Source organism: Callorhinchus milii, unplaced genomic scaffold (genome assembly GCF_018977255.1).
Source record: "Callorhinchus milii isolate IMCB2004 unplaced genomic scaffold, IMCB_Cmil_1.0 Scaffold23, whole genome shotgun sequence".
Classification (NCBI taxonomy): Eukaryota; Metazoa; Chordata; class Chondrichthyes; order Chimaeriformes; family Callorhinchidae; genus Callorhinchus; species Callorhinchus milii.
In genome coordinates, this window is record NW_024704764.1 from 4,241,514 (window position 1) to 4,266,613 (window position 25,100).

Genomic DNA, 25,100 nt, shown 5'->3' on the forward strand with positions numbered 1-25,100 from the left:
CTTCACCATTAACCACTTTGAAGGAAGTACTGGAAGGTGACCTAGTTTGGGCTGTTACGTTTTACCACCTTGCCCAGCGGTAGATTCTGCATTGCCATGTCACTCTGGGAAATGCAAAATGTAAAGTTAGCAGAGACTGGAGAATGGCATCAAAGCTAAGTCGGCTGGAAATTAGCAGCTGGAAATGTGATGCATCATGTTTGGTACACGGTGCAGGAGGAGTGGAGAGAGGACCATTCATTCCCTTGTGTGTAATGGGACGTTAGTGGAGAGACAGTACGCTGGTGATGTTACCAATCTGACTCTGTGCACTTAGAATAGGATTTCCCCATTGTAAGGAAACACCGACTTTATTAAGCAGTGGAATGTCTCGGCCTGGAGCATGTTCTTCTGTTAAGGAGTAAGTCTATTAGTCTGAAGATATTTCTTTTAACCCTTTCGGAGTCTGCTTGTTGGGATATAACCTGAGATCATTTTGTAGTTCATAGTTTGAAATGGTCTCAAGTACTATAGAAGCTGAACAAACTATTTTTAAACCCCTTTTGTTGCTATTGCTTGTCATTTATGCATTTTGGTGTGTAGATCTCTGATCCTCGTTGTGTTCATGGCACAGCAGTGTTGACATCGTCTGATTCACACTTATTATACAAGAATTAATTTAATAAGAGGAATGTTTTTATAAGTTTGTTGCACTGGCAGCTGAAACAGCAAGAGGTGACAGGTTTAAGCGTTCTGAGACGCTGAGCTGTATGAAGGCCGCCATGTAAATGCAAGTTGTTGTTGTTATGCAGGATAGTGGAGAGCACAGGTTAGTGAAGCTACACCCTCTTAAGCTCTGTTCAGTCTGTTTTAATTCAACTTGGCTGAATCTGTGTTGGAAACATTAACTCGACCGAGTAGAAAGCACGATTGAGTGATCACACCGCCTAGCACTTGAGGATGATTATCACGAGACAATGGATTGGATGCATCGGTGTGCATGTGTGTGTGTGGATGGGGCGGGGGGGTGGGGGTCGCTGAATCACAGAGCAAAGGTTATTTTAATCTGCAGGATAATTGTACAGCAATGCTAGTTGTTATGGGTGTGCAGGCCCAGTGAAACACCAGGTTTGGCTGCTTTGACTCTATCCTTTCCCCCTGCAACCGCTCTGTGCTGTTGTACAATTAAACGAGCCACTGGCAGCCGGGGGAGCCACAGGGCTCGTCTTGCAAAAATCACTAAGTTCAAATAGGAAACAAAGTAGAAAAATCTTCTAAGGGAATTAAATAGAAATCCTATTTATACATTTCTCAGTCCGTCACCTGGTGAATCACGCTGAAAGCAAGCGCTCTGGGACACTATCCCACGTGAAGGGCGCTATATAAATGCAAGTTGTTGTTGTTGGATATTTGCAGCCTTTTCTCTTTGTCTAATAAGATGTGCTGCTTTCCTGGTTGTTCAGCCTCCTGTCCTGGTTCCATGTTCCATAGAAGGTTCTCTCCTCTCCTCTCTCTCTCTCTCCTCCCTCTAAGCCGTCCGGTTAATGCTTGATAAAAGAGGTTTTGTGTCTTTGTGCCCATCCCAATGGTATGATTCAGTCACATCCATTGCTGACAAAGAAGCATTTATTGCCGCCAGTTTATTATCAAGCCTGAAATATTTTAACAAATCCATATAGACTGGTATCAAAGGAGAATTATTGAAAGGTGTATTCAGCAGATATTTTGAGTGATGTTTTGTTATGTGGTTTCATACATTGCTTTTCACTTTACCATTTATTTTTTAAAGGAAAATATACACAATAAATGATTTTGTGGTGCTTTGATATGAAACCTGCAATAAAATTCAGTGATTGATGAATTCTGGTCTCATTTATAAAAATATGACAGCAACTTGTACTTGTATAGCGATCTCCACGCAGGGTAGCGTCTCAGAGCGCTTAACAATGGCAGAGCTTGACATTGAGCCCGGGGAAGGGGGATAATAATCCTTGCATTTGATAAAGGGCCTTATCACGTCTCAAAGAGCTTCACAGAATATATTGTAAAGTGAATTAACTATATTCTGTGGGTGAAATGCGGCAGCCAATTGCCATAGCAGTGTCCCACAAACAGTCATGGATTGAAGTGACCAATTTATTATTTTTTTAAAATATGTTTTGAAGGAAAAGTCATCCACCGATCGACTAACAACCTCGTTCCTAATTACTGTTAGGTAAACAGAAGCCCAAGAATCAAGGCCCAATTCCTTATAGAGGCTTTGTCCTGCTGGACAGGGCTTCTGGGTTGGTTTCTTTCTGGGGATTTTTGCTGTCAGACTGTTAAACTTGTCTCATCAAAATATGTTATGTTGTTAATGCGATTCCCAGGGTTTACTTGTGCAAAATTGGACATTCGTAATCCAGAAGGAGTTTAACAGTTACGCTCATCCTCAGACTGTAACTCACACCTGCCTGTATCCATTTCCTGTAAGTAATGTGTTCCTGAAAGCCTTTGGCACCTCACCCAAGTGCCTGCCCTCATGAGGAAACCCGGATGGATGGACAGCTTTCCTCAGTGTTTGTTGGACCAGGAAGGCTATTCCACCTGGTAGCCTAATTGCCTGCATTATAGTAAGAGTAAATGTGGGACAATCAGGAGCAGGTCTGACCAATCTGCCATTGTCCAGCCAAGAGGTTGAGGCCAATTTTATAGCTTCAACCACAATCAGCTGGAATCCAGCCAGTGACCTTCTGGTCTGTATACCTTTACCCACTTGGCCATCGGGAATAGATTTTCCTGCCAACTTTATCTGGTTTCTAGAACACAGCGACCTGATCTGTTTGTTAAACCTGCGTCAGCCTGGCTCAGTCGCCAACACTCTCATCTCTGAGTCACAAAGTTGTACACTCAAGCCCCACGCCAGGACTTGGAACTTGTAGAGTCTACTTGTAGTGCTGCATTGTTGGATAAGACGTTAAACCGAGGTTCTGTCTTACCTGTTCAGGTGGATGTTGAAAGATTCCACGGCACTATTCAAAAAGAGAGCCAGTTTCTCCCAGTGTCCTGGCCGAATGTCTCCCAAATACAATTGGTCACTCACTTCATGGCAGTTTGTGGGACATTGCTGTGCATAACATTTGCACAGAAAACCCACACACGTTCACTCCACTTTGCAGTATATCCTGCGAAGAACGATGAGGCCTACTCCTGACATGAAAGGCGCTGTATCAAATGTAAGGGATTTCTATTATAAAACCATGTATGTGCTGCATTGCTGGACATACTTGGTTTTGGTATTAACGTTCCTCATTTTCCTCAACCATTTCTCTGCCAACTCTGTGGAACAGTCAGAAATCCAGTGGTCATTTTGTGATTACAATGAATTAATAATAATAATCCTTGCATTTGATACAGTGCCTTATCACGTCTTTGAGACGTCTCAAAGCGCTTCACACAATATATTGTAAAGTGAATTGACTGTATATTTTGTGGGCGAAAACCAGCAGCCAATTGTGCACAGCAGTGTCGCCCCAAACAGTCGTGGATTGAGTGACCAATTTATTATTATCATTTTTTAAGGAATTATTACCCCCGGAAAAGCGATCTGCCAATCGACTAATAACCGGGTTCCTACTTACTGCTAGGCAAACAGAGGCGTGTGGAGTAAGGAAACTTGCCCAACATTTCGTCTTGCCCAATGTTGCAAACCAAATCCTGGAGCCCGATGAGAACAATTTTAAGAAGGGTTTTATGAAAGGTAATTACGTTATATCAGCAAGGGAATGAGTGGCAGAGGTTAAAGCAGTCCTCTCATTTACACTATGCATATGTTTTAAAAGCTGCCCTACATTACAGTGAAATGCGTCCTCAGGCACAGTTAAAAAGAAAATATATGGCACATTAATATTTAATTCTTCTCTTCTGGGCAATTTTCTTTCTCTGCAACATAATGGAAAAAATTTGTTTAAAACCCTAGCTAGATTAAAAAATAAAAGAGGCTCTTGATAAACGAGAGGAGAAAGGACTTTTGCTGGGAAGCCTGGCTAAGCCTAATGGAAGGTTCCTTTTCCCCCTTGCTTTTTACATCCATTTACGAAGTGGAATTTCAGCAACTTCCATTATTTTCAATGGGAATTTGACAAGTCAATATTGGTCTAATTCATGGAAGAAGAAAAAAAGTTTGATAAATTTAATGCTGTGGCGGTTAGGATCAGCAGGCAGATTCACCCAGCTTATCCTTATCAGCAAGATGATGGAGGGTGGGGGGTGTTTACACCAGTGGTGGCCAACAAAATAATCATAGAAATAACAAAAGAGCATAGATTTATGCCATAACCCGCTGTTTGTGGGACGCTGCTGTGCGCAATTGGCTGCTGCGTTTCCCCACAAAATATACAGTCAATTCACTTAACAGTTCTGACTTCTGTGAAGCGCTTTGAGACGTCTCGAAGACGTGATAAGGCACTGTATCAAATGCCAGGATTATTATTATTAATTTTATATTCAATCAAGAAACATTTATTTTATTAGCCAGCCAAAGAGGCTGCCACCCCTGGTTTATGCCGTTTACCCTCCCTGCGGAGGAATGAGGAGTAAGTGAGAGATCCTGCGACAAATAACTCTTTGATGTCATTTACAAAATATAATTGATTAGAGAGAAAGCGAATGTTATTTAGGCAAAATATTACATGTGTTTGTGTACCAAATCTAGAAGCTGGTGCTGTGTTAACATTTTGACTTATGTACGGTTTTACACTGATGAACACCGGTGCTGAAAAATGTTTAGCAGAGAAAAAACAGGAATGGTGTATTTGATAGAGCCCAGGTCTGACCAATCTGAGTGTTGTGCGTGGGGGTGCCTGCAGAGATGTCCCAAGGCACAATTTACATTGCCAATTTCCAACAAGTGTTTCTGAACCTTATAATTAGTAAAAACCATTTTCGTACTCTCCTCCCTGAGGGCTGATTTGCTGTATGGTGGAAGGTGCAGGCTTTATAAAACCATAGAAATTTACTGCACAGAAGACCATTCAGCCCATCGCTTCTGAGCGTTCTCTTTTAAAACCGATCGTTTCAGTCTAATGTTCATGTCTATTCTTCCCCACACATTGAGGAAGGGAAAATCATCAGACTTCACCATGTAGCAACCATTGGCAGAGCTCAGGGTCAGGCTGTAGCCTGGTGAGCGGGGTGGCAGAGAAATATAAAGAGAAAACAAGCTTTTTTTTTTAGTGGCTATATCCTGTATTTGTATTAATATATTTATTGAATGAGCAGATCTGAGACAACACATGAGCCACGATTTAGCACAAGGTAGTGAGTGATTTATCATTAGCTAAATGCTGTATCTGAGAAACCCAAAACCTGATTTCTGTTTAGTTTATTGTACAAGAAGCAATTGGTTAATTGAACCAGCGGGCGCTCCCTGTCAAAGTACCGATATTGAGGTCAAGTGATGTTTCCAGGATGGAGATAGTGTCTGCTTGTCTTTGATGTGGATGGGAGAAGGAGCCGGGAGATGGTTGTTTTCTGCCCAGGCTGAAGGTCGCTGATTTGGAACTGTTCGATGATTTCGAATCTTATTAGGAATCCTAGAAACTCCCGACAGTTTTTGTATCATTTGGCAATACTGACCTCTTTGCTGGCAACAGATTCCTGACAGTGCAGAGCATTTACCTACAAGCATTTGTTGAATTAAACATCTGGTTTTGTAGCGAAGGGTTAATGGACATGCCTGGAATTGTTAACTTTGCAGAGAAAGCTCTGCGATTTTATTTTAGACTTACAGTAAGAAGCTGAAGGACATGCCAATAGCTATTTACTGTCAAAAGGTTAAGAATTTTTGTTTTAATGAAAGGAGTCTATAGTCAGGATTGTCTCTTGTCTGCGCCATTCATCTTCTCCATTACTTTGCAGCTTGTCACATCTCATTCTCTTTGTTGTTGGAACAGCTGGGTTTGATGAATTTCTTCCTCTACTAAAGAAGGTCACATTTGATTACAGGTTCAGATTTAGTTCCTTTAATCAGCAGGAACAGCATAATAGCAATAAAGAAAATAATTTCAAAGTTAATTCAGAAAATCTAGTGATTCTCACCTAGCATTTATTTATATTTCCCCCCTTTCTGAATCTGTTAATATGAATTTGTTCTTCATTTACAAATGTAAGTAAATTTTTCTCAGAGTACATACAGCAGTAAAGGCTCAGGGTAAATGAATACCATGGCACCAAATTCAGCATAAAAAGCACCTTTCATTCTCTCGAGAAGGGATCATCCTTCAAGGTCCTGCTCATGACTTACCTCTTTGACCATGCTTTTGGTCATCTTTCTCCTCTGCATCCCCTTTTCACTTTCAAATTAGAAGTGTGTTATGTGGTAAATGTGTATGAGGCCAGATCCAATATTGCTGCACATTCCCCATATCCCTCTCTGCCTGTATATACTGGTAGTGGATGCAATACGAATCTTCTGTCTCATTCAGTTTATAGGCCAAGAATATTTATTTCGAAACAATCCTATCTAGTTGACGTGTGGTATTATTGCTTTAATAAACTGGACCATGTTGCGACAGGTAAGATCTGAGTTCTACTTGTCTGGTGTAAGTTAATTGTCAGGAGAGAATCTCTTTACTTTGAAACCATTGACACTCTACCCCCAGCCCACCCTTTGTCTGCAGGGCTGCTCACTTGAGGCCAAAACCAAGCCGGCCCAAGGGAGGATATTCTGTAGCCTGTCAAAGTGAGACATGAGCAGTGCTTATCTCGTCAGCAAAGAGCGGACACAATGCCTGGAATACCTCCACATCACAGTGAATGAATGCTTCAAACTGTTTGTGTCAAAACCTGAGAGATTTTGGCCAGGCCCAATAATGCTAGTGCTCTGTCGCTGGCAGTTCTGGGGGAGGGTAGAATTATCAGGAGTAACTGAGTAATTGCCGATTTTTTACAGAAAATTCCTTGAAAGGCGCATTAGGAGTATTGTCTGCTTGTCACTTTTCAAAGTGAAGCTCTGTGTGGGATTGGTTCAGATTGCTGTCCATGTCACTGGCAATATCTAGATATAACAAATGAACACGGTAAAAGTGTCATTTCCGTAGGTGTAAAGTGTGCTTAAAGCTTCTGCAAGGTTTGTGGTTTGTGTGGCCAAACTCCTCTGCCACATAGTTCATAAATGTTCAGAAGTATTTGTGCCAAAACAAGGCTCATCAAGATTTTTTCAATGATTAAATTTGGGGAGAATTTCAAGAATTTTGCAGCCGTTGCAGTTTGCAAAGGTCACGTGCGTAGAATATTCGGACTGACTGATAGGCGAACCTGTGAAGCCGTGCTTGTTGGCATTCCTGCTTTTGGATATGGCTGAATGCGGTTACCTAAATGTTACCAAAAGTCACAATAAAAGCCACCAACTACAAAAGCTTTGAGTTTATACAGCACATTATTCACGTAAAACAATGTCTCAAAACACCTAACATGTGTAATGGTGGACAGTATAGCAGGGAATAAGAGATTCATTGATATTGGGAAAGACATGGAGTTTGTTGAGGTTTTTGAAAGCAGGTCGTGAGGCAAAGTGGTTTTGGAGCAGAGCTGAAGCCTCAGCTACTGATAGTGAGAGAGTAGCAGATCAGAGCCAGGTGAACTGCAATCTACAGAGCTAAAGAAGGTTGCTTAGGCAGGACAGGACTGTAGGGATGTGAAGACTAGGACAAGGATGGTAACCTGAGACACTGAGTCAGTGGGGCTTGGTGAGGATGGGGTTCCTGGCTGCCATGTACGCCCACAAAACACACAGTCACTGTATTGCAGAATGTATCCTGGGTGCTTTCCTCCCGACATGAAAGGCACTGTATCCAATGTAAGGATCATGAGCTGTGAGCCCTTGGTTGAGGTAGCAGATGGTTGCCTCCTGCGTTTCTAATGTCCTACGAAAAGGACTGCGGCCTTCAGTCCAGACGATCTGAATTTACCCAGACAGGGATGCTCTGTGGAGGCCGTGTCAAATTACACAGCGCATTATCCTAACAAATCTTCAGCTATGACCTCAGCCGTGGACTGAGCAGAGGACGGTGATTTATGAACGACAGATGGGACGTTACAATATTTAATCTTTTTAATGTTTCCCTAAAAAGGAACATGGCACAACAAGTGTCCCTGATAATGATCTTTCAGAACATGTCCTTTCCCAACGTTTTTCAAGATTGTTCTTGGTCTCCAGGACCTCTATAGGTACAGATGCTGTACCTCTGGAGTGGACTCCTGTAGCTCAGTGATTAGAGCACTCGCCTCGCAAGCGAGAGACCTGGGTTAGATTCCCAGTAGGGCAAAACATTGGCCAAGTTTCCTTACTCCACACGCCTCTGTTTACCAGCAGTAGGTAGGAGCCCACGTGTTAGTCGATATGCGGATCGCTTTTCCGGGAGTATTAATTCCTGCAAAAAAGTAATAATGATAAATTGGTCACTTCAATCCACGACTGTTTGTGGAGACACTGCTGTGCGCAATTGGCTGCCGTGTTTCGCTCACAACATGTACAGTCACTACACCTTACAGTACATTCTGTGAAGCATTTTGAGATGTCTCGAAGACGTGATAAGGTGCTATATCAAATGCAAGGATTATTATGATTATAATAGGGGGCCGAGGGATGCAGTCAGCACCTCCTCCAGGTTAATTTACATTTGGTAAAGGATGAAAGATAATTCTTCAGATTATCTCTCATTCACATGACTTCAGACGAGAGATTACTGCGAGGGAACTTACCTATCTGCAGTTTGAACCTCAGGCCTAACCTCAGGAGCTGTGTGATAGGACACTCGGTGCCCTGTCTATGGCTCTCTAACATGTTTATTCTGTAAAAGAATATATACAGCACATCAAGCAAAGCTTTTACATGTTAATAACACATGGTCTCTATAAGCTACAGAAAATGGCTAATAGTATGGACATTTTCCAGCCATTTGAACACTAAGAATTTGACTCCCACATTGAAAATATTCTGCGTCGTGTGATTTTCAAAGGATTGTAATTCTTGTGACTGTTTTGATTAAAGCCCTTCATCCCGTGAGAGCAGAAAACAACATGGGAGGAAGGAAATGGATTGAAAGGTGAGGAGATGGCAAGCAGGTGACAGAGCAACAGATGTATATAAAAACACAAAAGGAGTCAAAGAAAGTTTTTCCCTTTCACTCTCTCCTTATTGTCACTGAGTCTGTGTGGTTTTCAGTTAATATGTGATTATATTTTCTAGTTTATTGATGTGCAGAATTTTTTTTCAGGTAATAATTTTATAATGATGTTAATAATTAACTATAATAATTAAAAGGGTTGATGCTATCATCTTGAAGGTGTGGGTGAGTGTGAGACTATGGATGTAGTGATGTGTGTGACTATGGGTGTGTTGCAATGAATCCTTAAAATCTTTTTTTTTAAAAAACAACTGGTTTGTGTTGGCAGCTAGTGGGAGCCTGGCTCCGTGACTTGCCTGTCAGCAACTACATGCTTTTTTAGATCGCCTGAACCTTGGCCCCGGTTCTGCTTTTGCAGACTGCTTTACTTAATTAATAACAAAGTACTGTTTAGTTCTATCACCCGCCCAGTTCACATTTACTAATAGGAAATGATGCAGACCTGCAGCAATCTGAAAACATTTTACAGCACCAGCAATTCCTGAGTGCAGGCAGCAGGGATCTCGTTGTGCTCAAGAGTTGTAAGTTCCTGGTCTTGTGGGTTTTATCCATATTACAGGAATGCAAGTGGCTGAAATGATGAACAGATCCAGGAAGTCGTAAAGGTTGTCGTCAGAGGACAGGCTGTTTGACGGAACTAAGGTAGAGAGAATATAGAGGGAGTGCAGATTTCATTATACAGGAATGCAGAGGACGTGAGCAATGGTCACATGTGTTGATAATAATAGTCAATTTGTTTGAGCAGACGGTCACTACCAGCACCAAGGACTCTCTATGCCTTCCCGATGGACGGTTGGGCTGTATAAGCAGCACAGTTACTGTTAGACTGTATGGGACTGTACGGGAGGACCTTAATGTCATGCTCTCAAACTGTAGACCTATAACGTGGCGACTCTTGTGCGAGTTGATATCGGTTAAAATGACAGGCGGAGACCACAAGGTCACAGGTTCGATTCCAGTCTGTGCTAAACTGGCTTCCCTCCTCCAGGGCAGCAGGTAGGCCAGCCGGTGCCCACGCCAGCCGGTGCCCACGCCAGCCTTCAGGAGAAGGGGGGAAAGTTTTTTTAAAAAGTTTTAAAAAAACAAGAATATTAAAGGTGTGTTTGTCTCTAGTTAAAAAGATGTGGTTCAGCAGCGAAGGAATGAAGCAGTGAGTGTGTCATTGCACTGATTGCTTTGAGGAGTAGTACAGTCTTCTTGTTAGGAAGATAAGTTTACTGTTACAGAATGTAAAACTTGCTTAATTCTTATCTTTACAAAATTGTTCAATCGCCCACCCGAGTCCTATTCAGGTTCCTATTAAGAATCACGTTGATTTCTTTGCAATAGTTGAATTTATGATCTCCTAACTCGTCACACCGCTCCCTTACCCTCCATTACTCCCGCACTTACTGGCTGCATTGAAGTGCGAGAAACGTAGTCTTGCCCGTCACTGCATGTGTACTTACTGCTGCATTGAATTACACTTGTGCAATGTAGATTATTGATTTTATACAAGTGTGTCTGGAACTCAGACTACGCATAAGTCATATTAAATGTTATGGTCCCGATTGATTTGTCTAACATGCGTTTTACTGTACTGCCTGATATTAGACGATCTTTACAGCAGGTTTTAAGAGTTATTTCCCTCAGCTACCTTTGTGTGTTGTTCATCTCCTTGATGGGGAATGCAGATCAGTCAACATTCGTATGAACTGTGACAAAGCCACAGTATTCAGAGCGACTAACCATAACAGAACTTACCAAAAAAAATTACCGCAAATTCAGACGGGCAAAATGGTTCTCAGTGAGATAGATCTCTTTCCATCTGCCCTAGACTTGAAAACGTGCAGAAAATTAAGTGTAAAATAAGTGTAACATTTGGACATGTTAAAATACAGCAATTCTTTTTTTCAAAAAACACCAAAGCACTTTGAGGATTGGCCAGAAAAGAAAGCTGTTCTCTCTCTGGCTGATTAAAAATCCCAGCGCTAGACTTGTTTACACATTAACAGGCTGGGTTTCAAATTAAACAATCACATGCGTGGTCTTCCAATTTGTAAATTACAAATGTTACCATTGGTAATTGCAGAGGGATTTTGCTGAAAACAGCAGCCTGCCAGTCCACAGCCTGTTTGTCATCTCCCAGATTCCGATGCCAACACAGTATTATTCACTGAAATTCCATGTTTATCTGGCACATAGAATCATGGAGCAGGCCTGTTGAGTTTATGCTGGTGTTTTCCTTCAGAGGAGCCACGAACTGTCATCTCGTTCATTGTACCTTTTACTATTCCTTTTCTTAAAAGTGTCCAATTCTCTTTTAAGATAATTGACTTTGCCTCAACCAACAGGTTGGTTGAAATTAACACACGCTGCCAGAACCAGGCTGACCTGCAGGTGCTGATCAGTTTAGAGTTTGCTAAGCTTCCCCTGAGGGCCAGCACAGAGCTTTAGAACTGTAGAGAAACCCAGCTCAGGTTCAATATTAGAACACCTGCTACACATCTGTTCACAAGAACCATGATACATACATGTTACATACATGTAATAAGACATGTATGATGTATCTCTGTCGTGTCTGAAGCACATTGCGATCATCACTGATATGCATCGTAGTAGTTTATGGTGGTGATTGTATCACTTGGTCGGGGTTAAAAAAAAATGTGTAATTTCTTTATTATTACTGTGAGTGTTTGCTCTTCATTGGGTAGTGTCTCTGGGGAAGGATCACTTGGCAAACTTTTTCCAACTGTTAGAAACATGGACACGACCACCTGAGTGGCTGAAATTGATCATCTGAATTACGGGCTTCTCTCTCCCTAGGCAAGCAAGAGAAGGTTTGCCAAACATTTTTGTGGATACAACATGACTATAGCAGTCAAATTGTGGACTGTTTTCCATGTAACTATGGCAGCCAACTTTGCAGACTTTCTGAGCCGCATTCCCAGTTGGGCTGGAAACGTTTAATACCGCTGGTTTGCTTAGCGAGAATTGTGAAATGTTCCCTGACTATTAGGTTTGGGAACTTGATATGAAAATGTGCCTGGATCCTTTCTAGGGCAGGTTTCATTTCTAGAGGTAATATTCTTGTTAGAAAAGAACCTAAAAGATGCATTGAAAGGGTCACAGTATCTTCCGTGCAGCTCATTATCTACGACAACTTTCCAATAACTGTTTGTATCATGTCATAATTAAGCAGAGTGTTTATTGTCATGAATTGCAGTGGGACTCTCACTGTGAATGTTTAGAGGTAGAACAGGATTTGTGCAAACAAACACTAATTCTGTCCCAAAGGATCCAATTAACTACGACAAGGCCAGTGTTTACATGATTTTTATTAACTGAATTCAATCCTGGAGATGAGTTTTGATGTATAAATCGCACTGAAATCTGAATTTCCAAACAAAATCCAGGTTAAACACTCACATCTCTGGGTACAATTTCATCCTGGATTAGGATGGGCAGGTAATTTAATACCTCCAGTAAATATCCCGAGGACATGTCTCGCTCTACACCCGGGAACTGCCTGTCTGGGTCGTCTTGCCCCGAAGAGACTATAAACTAGGAGCGTGCAACCATATAAAGTTATAGTGTTTGGGGCACAGGTTTGAGGCCTGCTCGGTCCCAATTCCCTTGTGAATTCCTAATCCATTTTCGCATTTAGACGTCAAAGCCACTAAAAGCCACTGGTCCGACTGAGTGAGGCCCAGGAAAAGCTAACATTTATTGAATTGGTTGGTTGGTTTCACTCAGAATGTTGTACCCTTTTTGTCAGAACATGCGAGGATATATTTAGAAATGGGCCTTTGGTGAAAAATAGTGTTCAAGTTAATAACTTGCTATACAGTGTGCATGTCACCTTGCGTTCGGCTTATTTTCTGCCGCCCCATTGCTCTGTATTAACTTTTTTATGAGCTCGACTGATCGGTTCATGCGTGTTTCCTGTGATTGTATTTGCGGACAATGAAGCACCTTTGAAAGGTTCAGGTTCCTCGATGGTGAGAGTGATTTGATCTGAGAAGTTAGTGGGTTCTTGTACAAAATGTGTTAGCATTTTATTTGTAGTAATAAATTAACAGAACATTCATAGATTTATGTGTATCAATCCCATATCAACCCTGGTCTTCACTACCATTATGTTAAGAGATAGGGCCATATTGAGGCTGTTTCCAGAGTCCTGTAGTCAAAATTCCTATTGCAGATTTCTGTGCTTTTTACGTTGAACAAAATACAGTCTATTCACTTCCTCTCAATGCTGCTATCTGATCAAGTGCGAAACAGTCAGTCTCTGCAGGTTCAGTCAGTACTGCTCTCACTGGTTGGAATGAGACAACATTGGGGTTGCAGATTTTTTGTGCAGGACCATTAATGGTGTGACTTAAAATCATAGAATATTACAGCACAGAAGGAGGCCATTCGGCCCATTGTGACTGTGCCGGCTCTTTGGAAGAGCTACCCAATCAGTCTCACTGCCCCACTCTTTCCCCCAAACCCCTGCAACTTTTTCCTTTTCAACTACCTCTCTAATTCCCTTTTGAAAGTTGTTATTGAATCTGTTTCCACCCTTTCAGGCAGCGCATTCCAGACAGTAACAACTCTGCGTGACAACATTTCTCCTCATATTCCCTCTGGTTCTTAAATTTGTGTCCTCTAGTTACTGACTCACCCGCCAGAGAAAACAGTTTCTCCCTGTTCACTCTTATCGAGACCTCTCATAATTTTGAACTCCTATATTAAATCTCCCCTTAACCTTCTCTGCTCTAAGGAGAACAATCCCAGCTTCTCCAGTCTCTCCATATGACTAAAGTGCCTCTTCCTTGGTGCCATCCTAGTAAATCTCCTTTGCACCCTCTCCAAGGTCTTAATATCTTTCCTATAGTGTGGTGCTCAGAATTGGACATAATACTTCAGCTGAGGCCTAACCAGTCACTTATAACGGTTTAGCAGAACATCCTTGCTTTGGCACTCTATGCCCCTAAACATAAAGCCAAGGATCCCATATGCTTTTTTAACAGCTCTATCAACCTGTTCTGCCACCTTCAAACATTTGTATATGTGAACCCCCAGGTCTCTCTGCTCCTGATCCCCCTTTAGAACTGTACTTATGCACAATGTATGTCTGTGGCATGGAAACGGTCCTGTCATTTCACTATTGCTATAGCACTACATTTATCAGCCTGGGAACTAGTCATTGATGATGGTATCTGTCACTGAACCTTGGAATATAGGAGCAGAAGTAATCCATTGAGCCCATTCCACCATTCTACAGGAGATTTAACCTCATCACTTAACCTTGTATCAAACCCTCACAGATCAAGAGCTATGTAGGAGATTATTCTGTCTGATCCACAAGGTTTGAAGGTGGATTTTAATACAAAAAAGTGTAGACTATGAATTAGCCAGTCTTGTTGTAGTTGTTGTGGTTGCTGCTGCTGCTGCTATTGTTGTTGCTATTGTTGTTGCTGCTGCTGCTGTTGTTGTTGTGGCAGTCTTAGTTTTAGCAGCCTGTACAGTTTTGCAATATCGGACATGGAATTTTGCCAGCTCCTATGTTTTTTGACGCAAAACGAAGATGGGGTAGGGTTAGCAAAATGTAACTACTTTGTTAATTTAGGGGCAAACTTCATAAATCTGCTGTGATTTTGTCAGATATTCTCTGCTCTTAAATAAAACAAATCTACAATTCATATGACAGTGACATCACCACAGGTCACAGAAAACATAAAAATTCAGTGAATAGCACTTCTATTATGTATTAACATTATCAGTAACATAAATAGTCAACTGTATTTACCAACAGTAACAATATTAATGGTTTGTTAGATATAAGACATCAACCTAAGAGTAATGGATTTTCATTTATTTTCATAATCGGATTCATCAGAAGGGCAAACTCTCGTTTTCATCAACAGAATCACTTTAATCAGGAAATAACTTGTTATAAATCGCAGCACAGCCATCTTGCGGGAATTGTTCACCTTCAAACCAATTGATGACACTGGAGAAGAGAAGGTTGGGGGGTGATATGATTATGTTCTTTAAGATTCTGAATTGAAAGGATACTGTAGACCATGATGAGTTGTTTTATCTTGTGCTGAACAGTGGAGCCAGAGGACCCGGCCTGCGATTGAAGGCGGTAAATTGAGAACAAATCTGCGAAACACTACTTCAGTGAGCGAGTAGTAAACTTATGGAACAGGCTCCCTAGGGAGACAGACGGTAGAAGCAGAAAACGTTGTTTGTTTCGAGAACAAATTAGATAAATTTCTGCTAGAAAATAATATCTGGGGATACAATGTATAGTTTGGGACATGATATGTCAAGAGACTGCCAGGATGGTGGAAGACAAACTAGATGGACCTGGTCTTATTTTGCCAGAAAAGTCTTATGTTCTTATGGATTTGCCATCCGGTCGTGTCCATCCATACTCACATAGATTAAGCTGAAGAGGAATGTGAATCTGATTTCTTCCACATACAGGAATCATAGTGCAACCATTTGGCTTCTGAATCAAAACTGAATGTGCGGGGGGGCAGAAGGCAGCACCTGTCATCTTCTCCAGAGGTTTATTCTGATTTGTTGGAGCACACTTTTCCTGAAAATAGCATATTTCCTCAACTTTTCTAAGTTTTGGCTTCTCCCACAGAGCACAAACGAACTCCTCTAACATTTCTGTAAACTGATCAACATTTTCTGATGCGGCAAAATTTCCTAAAGCTCGCAGAAAGGTTTCCAATTTTCCAAGCAGCTTCAGTGGATGAACCTTTCCCTTTCCCATGAAGGCAAATGTGTAGTCGCATCCAGTAAATCGTGTAAACCTGGCAGCGCTCGACGTAGATTCTGCCCAAGATGTTTTGCCAGTTGATGTAGTCTGGTGTGTTGTCCGTCTTGTATGTAGAAAAGGTAACATCCTTTGTCAAGCCATCATTTGTTGTTGTTGAAGTGTATATAGTGTGTCCTGTTGGTCACCCCACAGACCCGCTAATCAAGACCTTTTCTTCAATGTCCATCAATGGGTTAGGGTAAGGTGTACGGCAGCCTCTTGTTTTTAACCATACCTTTCCTCTCTACCACAATCGTACATGGTGGTACAAAGGTTTGAATTTGACGTTGACATGTTTTAATGTAAACAGGCCACCTCCGGGTGAGTTATTCTCTGTAAAATACAAATTGTCCCCAGAACAGAATGTGCCGGTGGGACAAGGGCAGGGTCAAGGTCTGTGGAGGGAAGTGGGTCAAATCTGATTAGTGCAGAGGTGGAAATGGCCGATTATTATATAGTGTTAGTTTTTGCCGTGTTGATTGGGTTTCAGAGAACGGAGCAGGTTTTGCAGGTGTTGTGCAGGGAGCAGGCTTGGTGGGATGAATAGTCTTTTCTTACATTTTTATCAAGTTCATGTGGTCTTACGATTCTGTTCTCTTGCAGTGATCGAACCCCCAATCTGGCCCAGCTTTAGACGAGAAGAGTCTTTGAGGACGTGAAGAGCATTTTCCTCTCAAGAACTCCGTGCTTTGTACATTAGGAAGCACTTGGAAACCTCATGTGAAACCAGTGACTGACTATTGGACTTGCCATCGATAAGGAATACAGACTGCAGTCTTTGCTTTTCTTCTTGGAGAAACTGGTTTTATAGTGTATTTTTTAAGGTCTGTTTTTTTATGCACGACTGTTGCTGATGTTGCTGCCTTGGATTTGATTGAAGACTTTTCACAGTTTGCTATGCACTGCACAGAGTGATCACCAGATTGGTGTACGCTGTGCACTGCCTGCTTCACCATGTCAACCAACAGCAGCTCGTGCCCCACGCCAGGGAATGGACATGTCAATGGCTTCCCCGTGGCCCATTATCCTTTCTTCTTCCCACCTGTTCTTGGGGGACTTTCACCACCATCTCTAAACGGATTGCAACACCAGCTCCCGGTCAGTGGCTACAGCACACCTTCACCTGCCAGTAAGTAACACGCCATCATTCACTTCTGGTTTGTATACATTAAGAATGGTTTGCCTGTGTTCTGTCAGTACATTACAGCTCTCGCTGCTGATGACACTGAGGCTCTCTTGACTGTGATTTACAGTTGTTATTATCTGAACAGGTTTTAGTTTTTTAAATATCTGACTGGTGGTGTAGCTGTGGTCTCCTGTACCTGGATTTGCAAACAGCGTCTCCTGCTGGTAACAGAAATTGTGCTGTTCGGTACCCGCAAGATCTCAGATCCAGGTTTCGAATGGCATATTTTGAACTGCCAACACGTTTGGCTTGTGTAAAAGTGGAGGGAAACGGGGAGTGAGGACAACGGGGAGTGAGTCTGAGCAACATCTTCAAATGAATCCAGTTGCTTATATAATATTATAAAAACAGAAGTCGCTGGGAACACTCAGCAGGTCAGGCAGCATCTATGGAGAGAGGAAAGTGGGTTAACATTTCAGGTCGATGAAATGTGTTCCCAGCAACTTCTGTTTTTATTTCAGATTTCCAGCATCTGCAGTATTTTGCCTTTTATAATGCGATCATTTCAAATGATTGATTTTTTTTTGAATTTCTAGCCCATAGAGATGGGCTGCACGTTTTCAGGAAAGGAGGCCATTCAGCCCCTCGTGTCCGTGCTGTGGCTATTATTTTAAGTCACTCAGTAGGTAGGTAGACTGCCCAGCAGGTAGGCAGCACAATAAGATCTTGTTTACATTGGGTCCCTGAGGAATCAGGTTATTGGGCATTTTTTTAACAGTATTACTCAGGACAATGGGCTTTGGCCTGGGCTGTATTTATTGAGCACTATCATTGGGCCCCTCACCCCCTCCCCCTTCCACAGCTGATTGTGCAGAGAAGAGTGAGACTGGCCCACCATGGTGGGGGGGAGGCACTCTATGGGGGGAGCCTGTCCCACTGTGGGGGGGGGGCGGGGAGACTGGCCCACTGTATCGGGAGGGGGAAACTGGCCTACTGTGGCGGGCGGGCGAGACTGGCACACTTTAGTGGGAGACTGGCCCAGTGTAAGGAGGGCAAAACGTTTCCCCAAATGCCTGTTAATTACTGATGATTTAAATGAATGAATGCGGTCAATTTATCCACAAAGACTGACTTAGTGCTGATGTAGATGGATTAAATAAAAAGGGAAACTTTGGTGCTGATTGAAACCTATGCATTGCCACACAATGCAATTTGTTCTTGTATGTTTCTGCATCGAAAGGGTTAACTCTCAGCAGTGCTCCTCGCATTGCACTGTGGAGCTGGTATTAGGTACGATGAGCTTAAATCTCCGTAGACCATTGACTCCTTTTAAGTGCAGCGTGTAGTGGGTTTGGCGACATGACCAGTGCGTAGAAAGCATTTTGAATGGCTTCCTGCTGTTTTACATTGCCTCTCTGTGTGGATAGACCTATATACAGCCAAACACAGCAGGCATGGCTATGCCATCAGTGTGGTGTGAGATCTGTGTCCAATTCCACAAGGACAGAATTGACTGTTTTTGTCATCAATATATCAGACAACTTAGTGGGACTTGGCAGGCGATTCAATTCACAAGGTTACAGGACTCCAGGAGTTTTCCCCCTGACTTATCATTTAGAACTGAGAGAGTAAATCTCCGAGAGAGCTCCCCACATGAAGGGCACACTATCAGTGCAAGTTTTTGTTGTTATGGTTGCTTTGCAATGTATTATTACATTATGCTTAGCCTCCACCAGTAAGTGCTGAACAAGGTTCTCATCCTCAGTAGTGTCTGTCTTAGATAGACTTATTTTATTTCTAAATATTAGCTTCACGTTACACACAGAGCTTCCCCAGAGCATCTGCTTAGGGGTCTGAGTAATGGTGAGGATGGAGAGCGAATGGTAAAGTGGGATTAGATAAGATTGGTTCATGTAGAATAAAACACCAGTAGAAGCTGGATGGGCTGAATGGCCAGTTTCTGTGCTGTAACAGACTGCCATTGTAATGTAACCAGGTGTTTAGTTAATATCTATTGGTTATTCTCTTTTTCCCAGCACTGCTGTTACTGAGGTCAGCCTGTTTCCAGATGTTTTTGGCAAAGCATTGACAGAAATTTTAAAGTTTTATTTAAAAAGAAAAGGCTCGCAATCAATCAAGTCTGATCTCAGAGGTACCAGTGCTTGACAAATACACATTGTGTCTCAAACGCATGGCTGTGGATTGAATTCGATAAATTCAATACCCTGTGAAAAATTCCCCATGCAACAACAACAACAAGATTCCATTTATAGAGCGCGTTTCACATCAGGAGGACGTCCCAAGGCACTGTACAGTTGGGTCAGGACCCGAGCAGGGGGGAAATGGTCAGGGTGAGGGGAGGGAAGGGAGGGAGCAAGGAGGGGGAAATGGTCAGGGTGAGGGGAGGGAAGGGAGGGAGCGAGGAGGGGGTAGAGAGTCGAGAGGGGAGCTGAAGGCAAGGTCAAAGAGAAAGGTCTTGAGACCAGCCTTGAAGGAAGAAAGGGAGGAGGCGGCGAAGGCACTGGGGGATAGAGTTCCAGAGCCTCGGGGCTGAGAGGTTGAAAGCCCGGCCACCGATTGTAGGGCGATTGGGGCGGGGGATATGGAGCAGACCGGAGCCAGAGGGACGGAGGGTACGGGCAGGTAGGTAGGGGGATAGTAGGTCAGAGAGGTAGGAGGGAGCAAGGCTGTGAATGGCCTTGTAGGTGAGGATGAGGATCTTGAAATCGATCCTCTGGGGGATGCAGGTGATTATTAATAATAATCCTTATCACGTCGTTGAGACGTCTGGAAGTGCTTCACAAGATATACTATAAAATTCATTGAATTTTATTAAGCAACACATTGCACATTTTACAACTAAAACATTCTGGGACCCATCTGGAGGCGAGTGTTTACCCCCAAAGTCTCTGTATTTTTTTACTCTCCTCAGCAAGAGCAGAGCTGGTGGCTGGGATATGGCTCACAGACAGCGACACTTGTCTGGCACTTATTATCAAGTTGGATTTCTTAGCACATTAGCCTACCCAGTGAATGCTAGCATGATGTTTGATCTCAGTGGCAAAGCCGAGCTCCAATTCTGCCCTGACCCATTATTCTAGCAGGCGATGCTCGGTCAAGACACAGAACCACCCCCAATATTTTCTCCCTCCTTAACCCTGAGACACTGAGGCCAATTGAAGTGCTTGCACCATCAGCACTGCTTTGCTAAATCAGCACAAATGTGGGATTCCCAGGCTCAGCAAAGATTTGTGCAACACATTTAACCCCATCTAACCAGGCTGTCGTACATTTTACTCCTTATTTTCAGGCAATAAAAATGTGCAAACAGGGGCTGTTCAGAAAAGCAATGAAAAATGAAAGCAACAACAACAACAAGATTCCATTTATAGAGCGCCTTTCACGTCGGGAGGATGTCCCAAGGCGCTGTACAGTTGGGTCAGGACCCGAGCAGGGGGGAAATGGTCAGGGTGAGGGGAGGGAAGGGAGGGAGCGAGGAGGGGGTAGAGAGTCGAGAGGGGAGCTGAAGGCTCGGTCAAAGAGAAAGGTCTTGAGACCGGCCTTAAGGAGGAAAGGGAGGAGGCGGCGAAGGCACTGGGGATAGAGTTCCAGAGCCTCGGGGCTGAGAGGCTGAAGCCCGGCCACCGATGGTAGGGCGGTTGGGGCGGGGGATGTGGAGCAGACCGGAGCCAGAGGAACGGAGGGTACGGGCAGGTAGGTAGGGGGATAGTAGGTCGGAGAGGTAGGAGGGAGCGAGGCCGTGAATGGCCTTGTAGGTGAGGATCTTGAATTCGATCCTCTGGGGGATGGGGAGCCAGTGGAGGCGAGCGAGGGTGGGAGTGATGTGGTCGCGGTGTCTGGTGCGGGACAGTACACGAGCTGCAGAGTTCTGAATGACCTGCAGTGTGGAGGGAGGCCGGGAAGGCCGGCGAGGAGAGAGTTCCCATAGTCCAGCCTTGAGGTGATAAAGGCGTGGACCAGGGTTTCAGCAGCGTGAGGGGTGAGGTAGTGCCGTAGTCTGGCGATGTTCCGGAGGTGATGGAAGGCGGTGCCAGTTGTGGTGCGGATATGAGGGAGAAAGGACAGCTCAGGGTCGAACAGAACCCCGAGGTTCCTGACCGGCATTGAGAGGTAGAGAGTGCAGCCTTGGATGCTGATGCTGTCAGCACCAGAGGTGCGGAGGCGCTAACGCGAGCCAATCAGGAGGGCCTCAGTTTGACGCAAGTGTAATTTCACCTTGAGACAGAATCTTGTAACAAAGTGAGCAAGGTTCAGCTCATTGCTCATCATTCTGCGTGAGGGTTTCATGTGATTCCAACAATTAGAAGGACATTGCTCCTTGATCAAATCCGAAGCATTTTAAATACTCTTTATTTTGTAATGTAGCTGTACCAAAACAGCTTCAAACATATTTTGTCTGTGCCCGAGTTTTAAGCGTCGATTCACTGCTATTCTCTGTGACTGGGGGTGTTTGGTCAGAAACCTGTTATAAAATGAAACAGCTCCAATTTCCTATTTGGCTTTTCAACACTGATGAAAATTAAAGGTACCATTAAGAGCTAAAGCATCCCCTGTCAGCTCAGGATTCAGTGCTAATACAATTACATTAATGCTTCCTCCAACGCTACAGTGATTCCTCAAAGGTCAAGGGCCAAGGTCTCCTGTATAGTGGTAAAGTGTGTTCCACAGCTGCCTCACCCCATGTTAGTACACAATTCTTTTACTATATTGGAATGAATGTCAACAGTTATTTTCAGTGCTGTTACTTTTAGCTTTCTATATAGTTCCTGAGTTTTATTAATTCTGGGAACGTTTTGACAGAAATGGCTCCCATATATATTGTTGATATTATGATTTGATACAGCGTGATTTCATGTTGATATTTGATACAGCGTGATTTCATGTTGAAATGCTCTGAAGTGCCTGCTACAGTGAGAGTAATCTGGCACGCACTCTACTTAAGTAGCTTTTAGAATATTCTGCTGGGGTTCCTGCACTACGCTATCTCTTGCGAGTATGTTTTTTGAGGTTTGGTTAAAAGACCACAAATGCCTAGAGACAACACAGTGCATACAATACACAGGGTAGCGCTTTGAGATATCCTCCAATAGCTGTGAAAGGTGAGGAATAAAATGTAACAACGGCAATAACTTGATTTATATAGCACCTCTCAGGCAGGGTAGCATCTCAGCGCTTAAATGTATGGAGTAATAAGGCACTGAATAACTCGACCTTAAATTTAAAAATGTTTTTATTTTAAAACGGGAGTATCTGGATGAAGATGTGATTTTCAATATTTAATATTGAGTTTAATGAAGTATCTTTACATTGCTGTATTAACACCAGTGCTGTATGGTTGCCGTTGGTACCAGTGCTGTATGGTTGCCAATCAGGAGGGCCTCAGTCTTGTTCACGTTCAGCTGTAGGCAATTTGCCCTCATCCAGGACTTGATGTGTGACAGGCAGTCTGTCAGGACAGCAGTGGTCCTGGAGTTGAGGGTGGAGGCAGAAAGATGGAGTTCGGTGTCATCTGTATACATGTGGAAGTTGACCCCATGTCTGTGGATGATGTCACCAAGAGGGAGCATATAGATATTAAAGAGGAGAGGGCCAAGGACAGAGCCCTGGGGGACGCCAGACGTCACAGTGCGGGGGCTGGAGGAGAAACTGTTGGAGGCAACAAAGTGGAGTTGGTGAGAGAGATAGAAATCAAACCAGGCAAGGGCAGGTCCGCGAAGATTAAGTAAAGAGGAGAGGAGGTGTATGAGGATGGAGTGGTCGACAGTGGAAGGCGACAGAGAGGTCGGGAGGACAAGGAGGCAGAGGGAGCCCTGATCACAGATGTTCAGAATGTCATTAGTGACTTTGACCCGGGCTGTCTCTGTGCTATGGGCAGCGCGGAAGCGGATTGGAGGGGTTCAAAGAGGGAATGGCGAGAAAGAAAGGAGCGGAGCTGGGACGCGATGACTCATTCCAGGACCTTGGAGAGGAATGGGAGATTAGAAATGGCAGTGCTGTATGGTTGCTGTTGGTACCAGTGCTGTATGGTTGCCATTGAGTTTTTTTTGTTGTCAGAATACCCTTCGTATAAAAAGTACCTGCAAACGCTGGTGGATTTTTGTTTTGAAAGGCTTAAAGTTGGAAGCACGGAGCAACCCATGTGTCTGACATGCGCTGGAGGGTTGGAATATCTAGTAACTTTCAGCACATTTCAGCCTTGGGTTAGTTGGTAGCATTTCTATATATTAACAAATATTGTTAAAATATCACAATAATTTACAATAATTATTGTAATAATAATGGTAAAATTATTGTGATTATTATAAATATTATCATAACAATTATTAACAATAATATCCTTGCATTTGATATGGAGCCTTATTGGGTTATTGAGACATCTCAAAGCGCTTCACAGAATATACTGTAAAGTATATACTGTATAATTTGTATTTAGTATATTTTGTGGCAACCAATTGTTCACAGCAGTATCCCACCAACAGTCATTCAAGTGACCAAATGATCATTATTTCTATTTTTAATTTTGAAGGGATTATTACCTTAAAAAAAGCGATCCGCCAAATGCTAACAACCGGGTTCCTATTTACTGTTAGATAAACAGAGGCGTGTGCAGTAAGGAAACTTGCCTAACATTTCGCCCTGCCCGGAAATCAAACCCAGGTCCCTCGCTTGCGAGGCGAGTGCTAACCACTATGTTACGGGACTCCTTGTTACAATACTTTACAATGAATTGCTTTAATAGGAATTCGCTATCAAAAATTGATCCTGGGATTGATTCATAAGAATAAAAGGCTTCTAAACCACTTACATTAAGTGAAAAAGCCTATAAAATCTACATTCAATTCACTTTACAGTATATTCTGTGAATTACTTTGAGACGTCTCGATGGCGTAATAAGGCGTATCAAAATCAAGGATTATTTATTATTATAAAATACAGCAGTAGAATCTGATAGCTAACAGACATGTCCAGGTGACAGAGATTCTGGCTATATCTTGATTCTTTACGAGAACTAGAAAACATTAGTTTGTAAGAATGGGTTTGAAAATTCAAAGTCATGTTGTCAATATTGCTGCATCATCTCAACCATAGTGCCATTTTAACCATAGCATTGAGATGGCACTATGGTTGAGATGGCACTATGGATATCCATTTACAACGATAGCGCCGTCTCAACCATCGCGCCGTCTCAACCATCGCGCCGTCTCAACCATCGCGCCGTCTCAACCATCGCGCCGTCTCAACCATCGCGCCGTCTCAACCATCGCGCCGTCTCAACCATCGCGCCATCTCAACTTAACAGAGAGTCCATGGTCCGAGCTTCCGTCTGCTCAGCTCTCCGGTGGAGCAGTAGCTTGCTGGTTGAAAACAAGTTCCCAATTGTACACACTAATGTAATTGTTTTACAGTTCAGTTTGGATTTCTATTTTCTTCCATCGTGTCATCCAGTGACGTGAAATAGCTGCAATGTATTTCAAAGTTTATCTTATCGCAACTATGTCAACTGTGTAGTGCACAAAGTGATATAAAGATGTAATCAATGTGTACACTCAACTGTACCATGCCAATACTGCCAATGCTTATAAATGATTATTTGATCTTAAATCAATTCCATTTGAAGGCTTTGTGTAAACATTCTGATAAGACCTCGGTAGCTCAGTGATAGAGAGTTGTTATTTTATCTAATGTTGTTTCCCTCTTTAGCTTCTCCGATATCTTATTTGGTAATTGGGGCTTAAAGTGACCCAGTCACACAACACAGACCTTGGGTCTAACATGAGGAAATGATTCCCACCCAGAGTGAGAGTGCGACACTGCTGTTAGTATCAGGCCACCTTGTCATATAGAGAACAATCTCTAACTATGGCCGTGCATCACTCATGCCAGAAAGGCCACACAACTGTGGATGTTGAGTGAAGAGAGCTTCAGGCTCAATTCTGATATGAACAGGACCACTAACTCTGGCTTATATTTTTTCTCTTGCCCTAGGCAAGGGGACAACGAA

At 43.0% G+C, this 25,100-nt stretch overlaps 1 protein-coding gene across 11 annotated transcripts in view; it reads left to right on the forward strand.

Moving 5' to 3' along the window:
• Positions 1-25,100, forward strand: part of raraa (retinoic acid receptor, alpha a) — a 377,347-nt gene that overhangs the window by 229,393 nt on the left and 122,854 nt on the right. For 9 of the 11 annotated variants that reach the window (XM_042343419.1, XM_042343417.1, XM_042343418.1 and 6 more), the window contains one exon: positions 16,555-17,080. In XM_042343419.1, coding sequence (XP_042199353.1) covers positions 16,906-17,080 — 175 coding nt within the window. In that variant the 5' untranslated portion in view covers positions 16,555-16,905. Of the gene's footprint in view, positions 1-9,006; positions 9,066-9,648; positions 9,789-16,554; positions 17,081-25,100 lie in introns of those variants that run through there. The other 2 variants (XM_042343423.1, XM_042343426.1) reach the window with 2 other exon arrangements.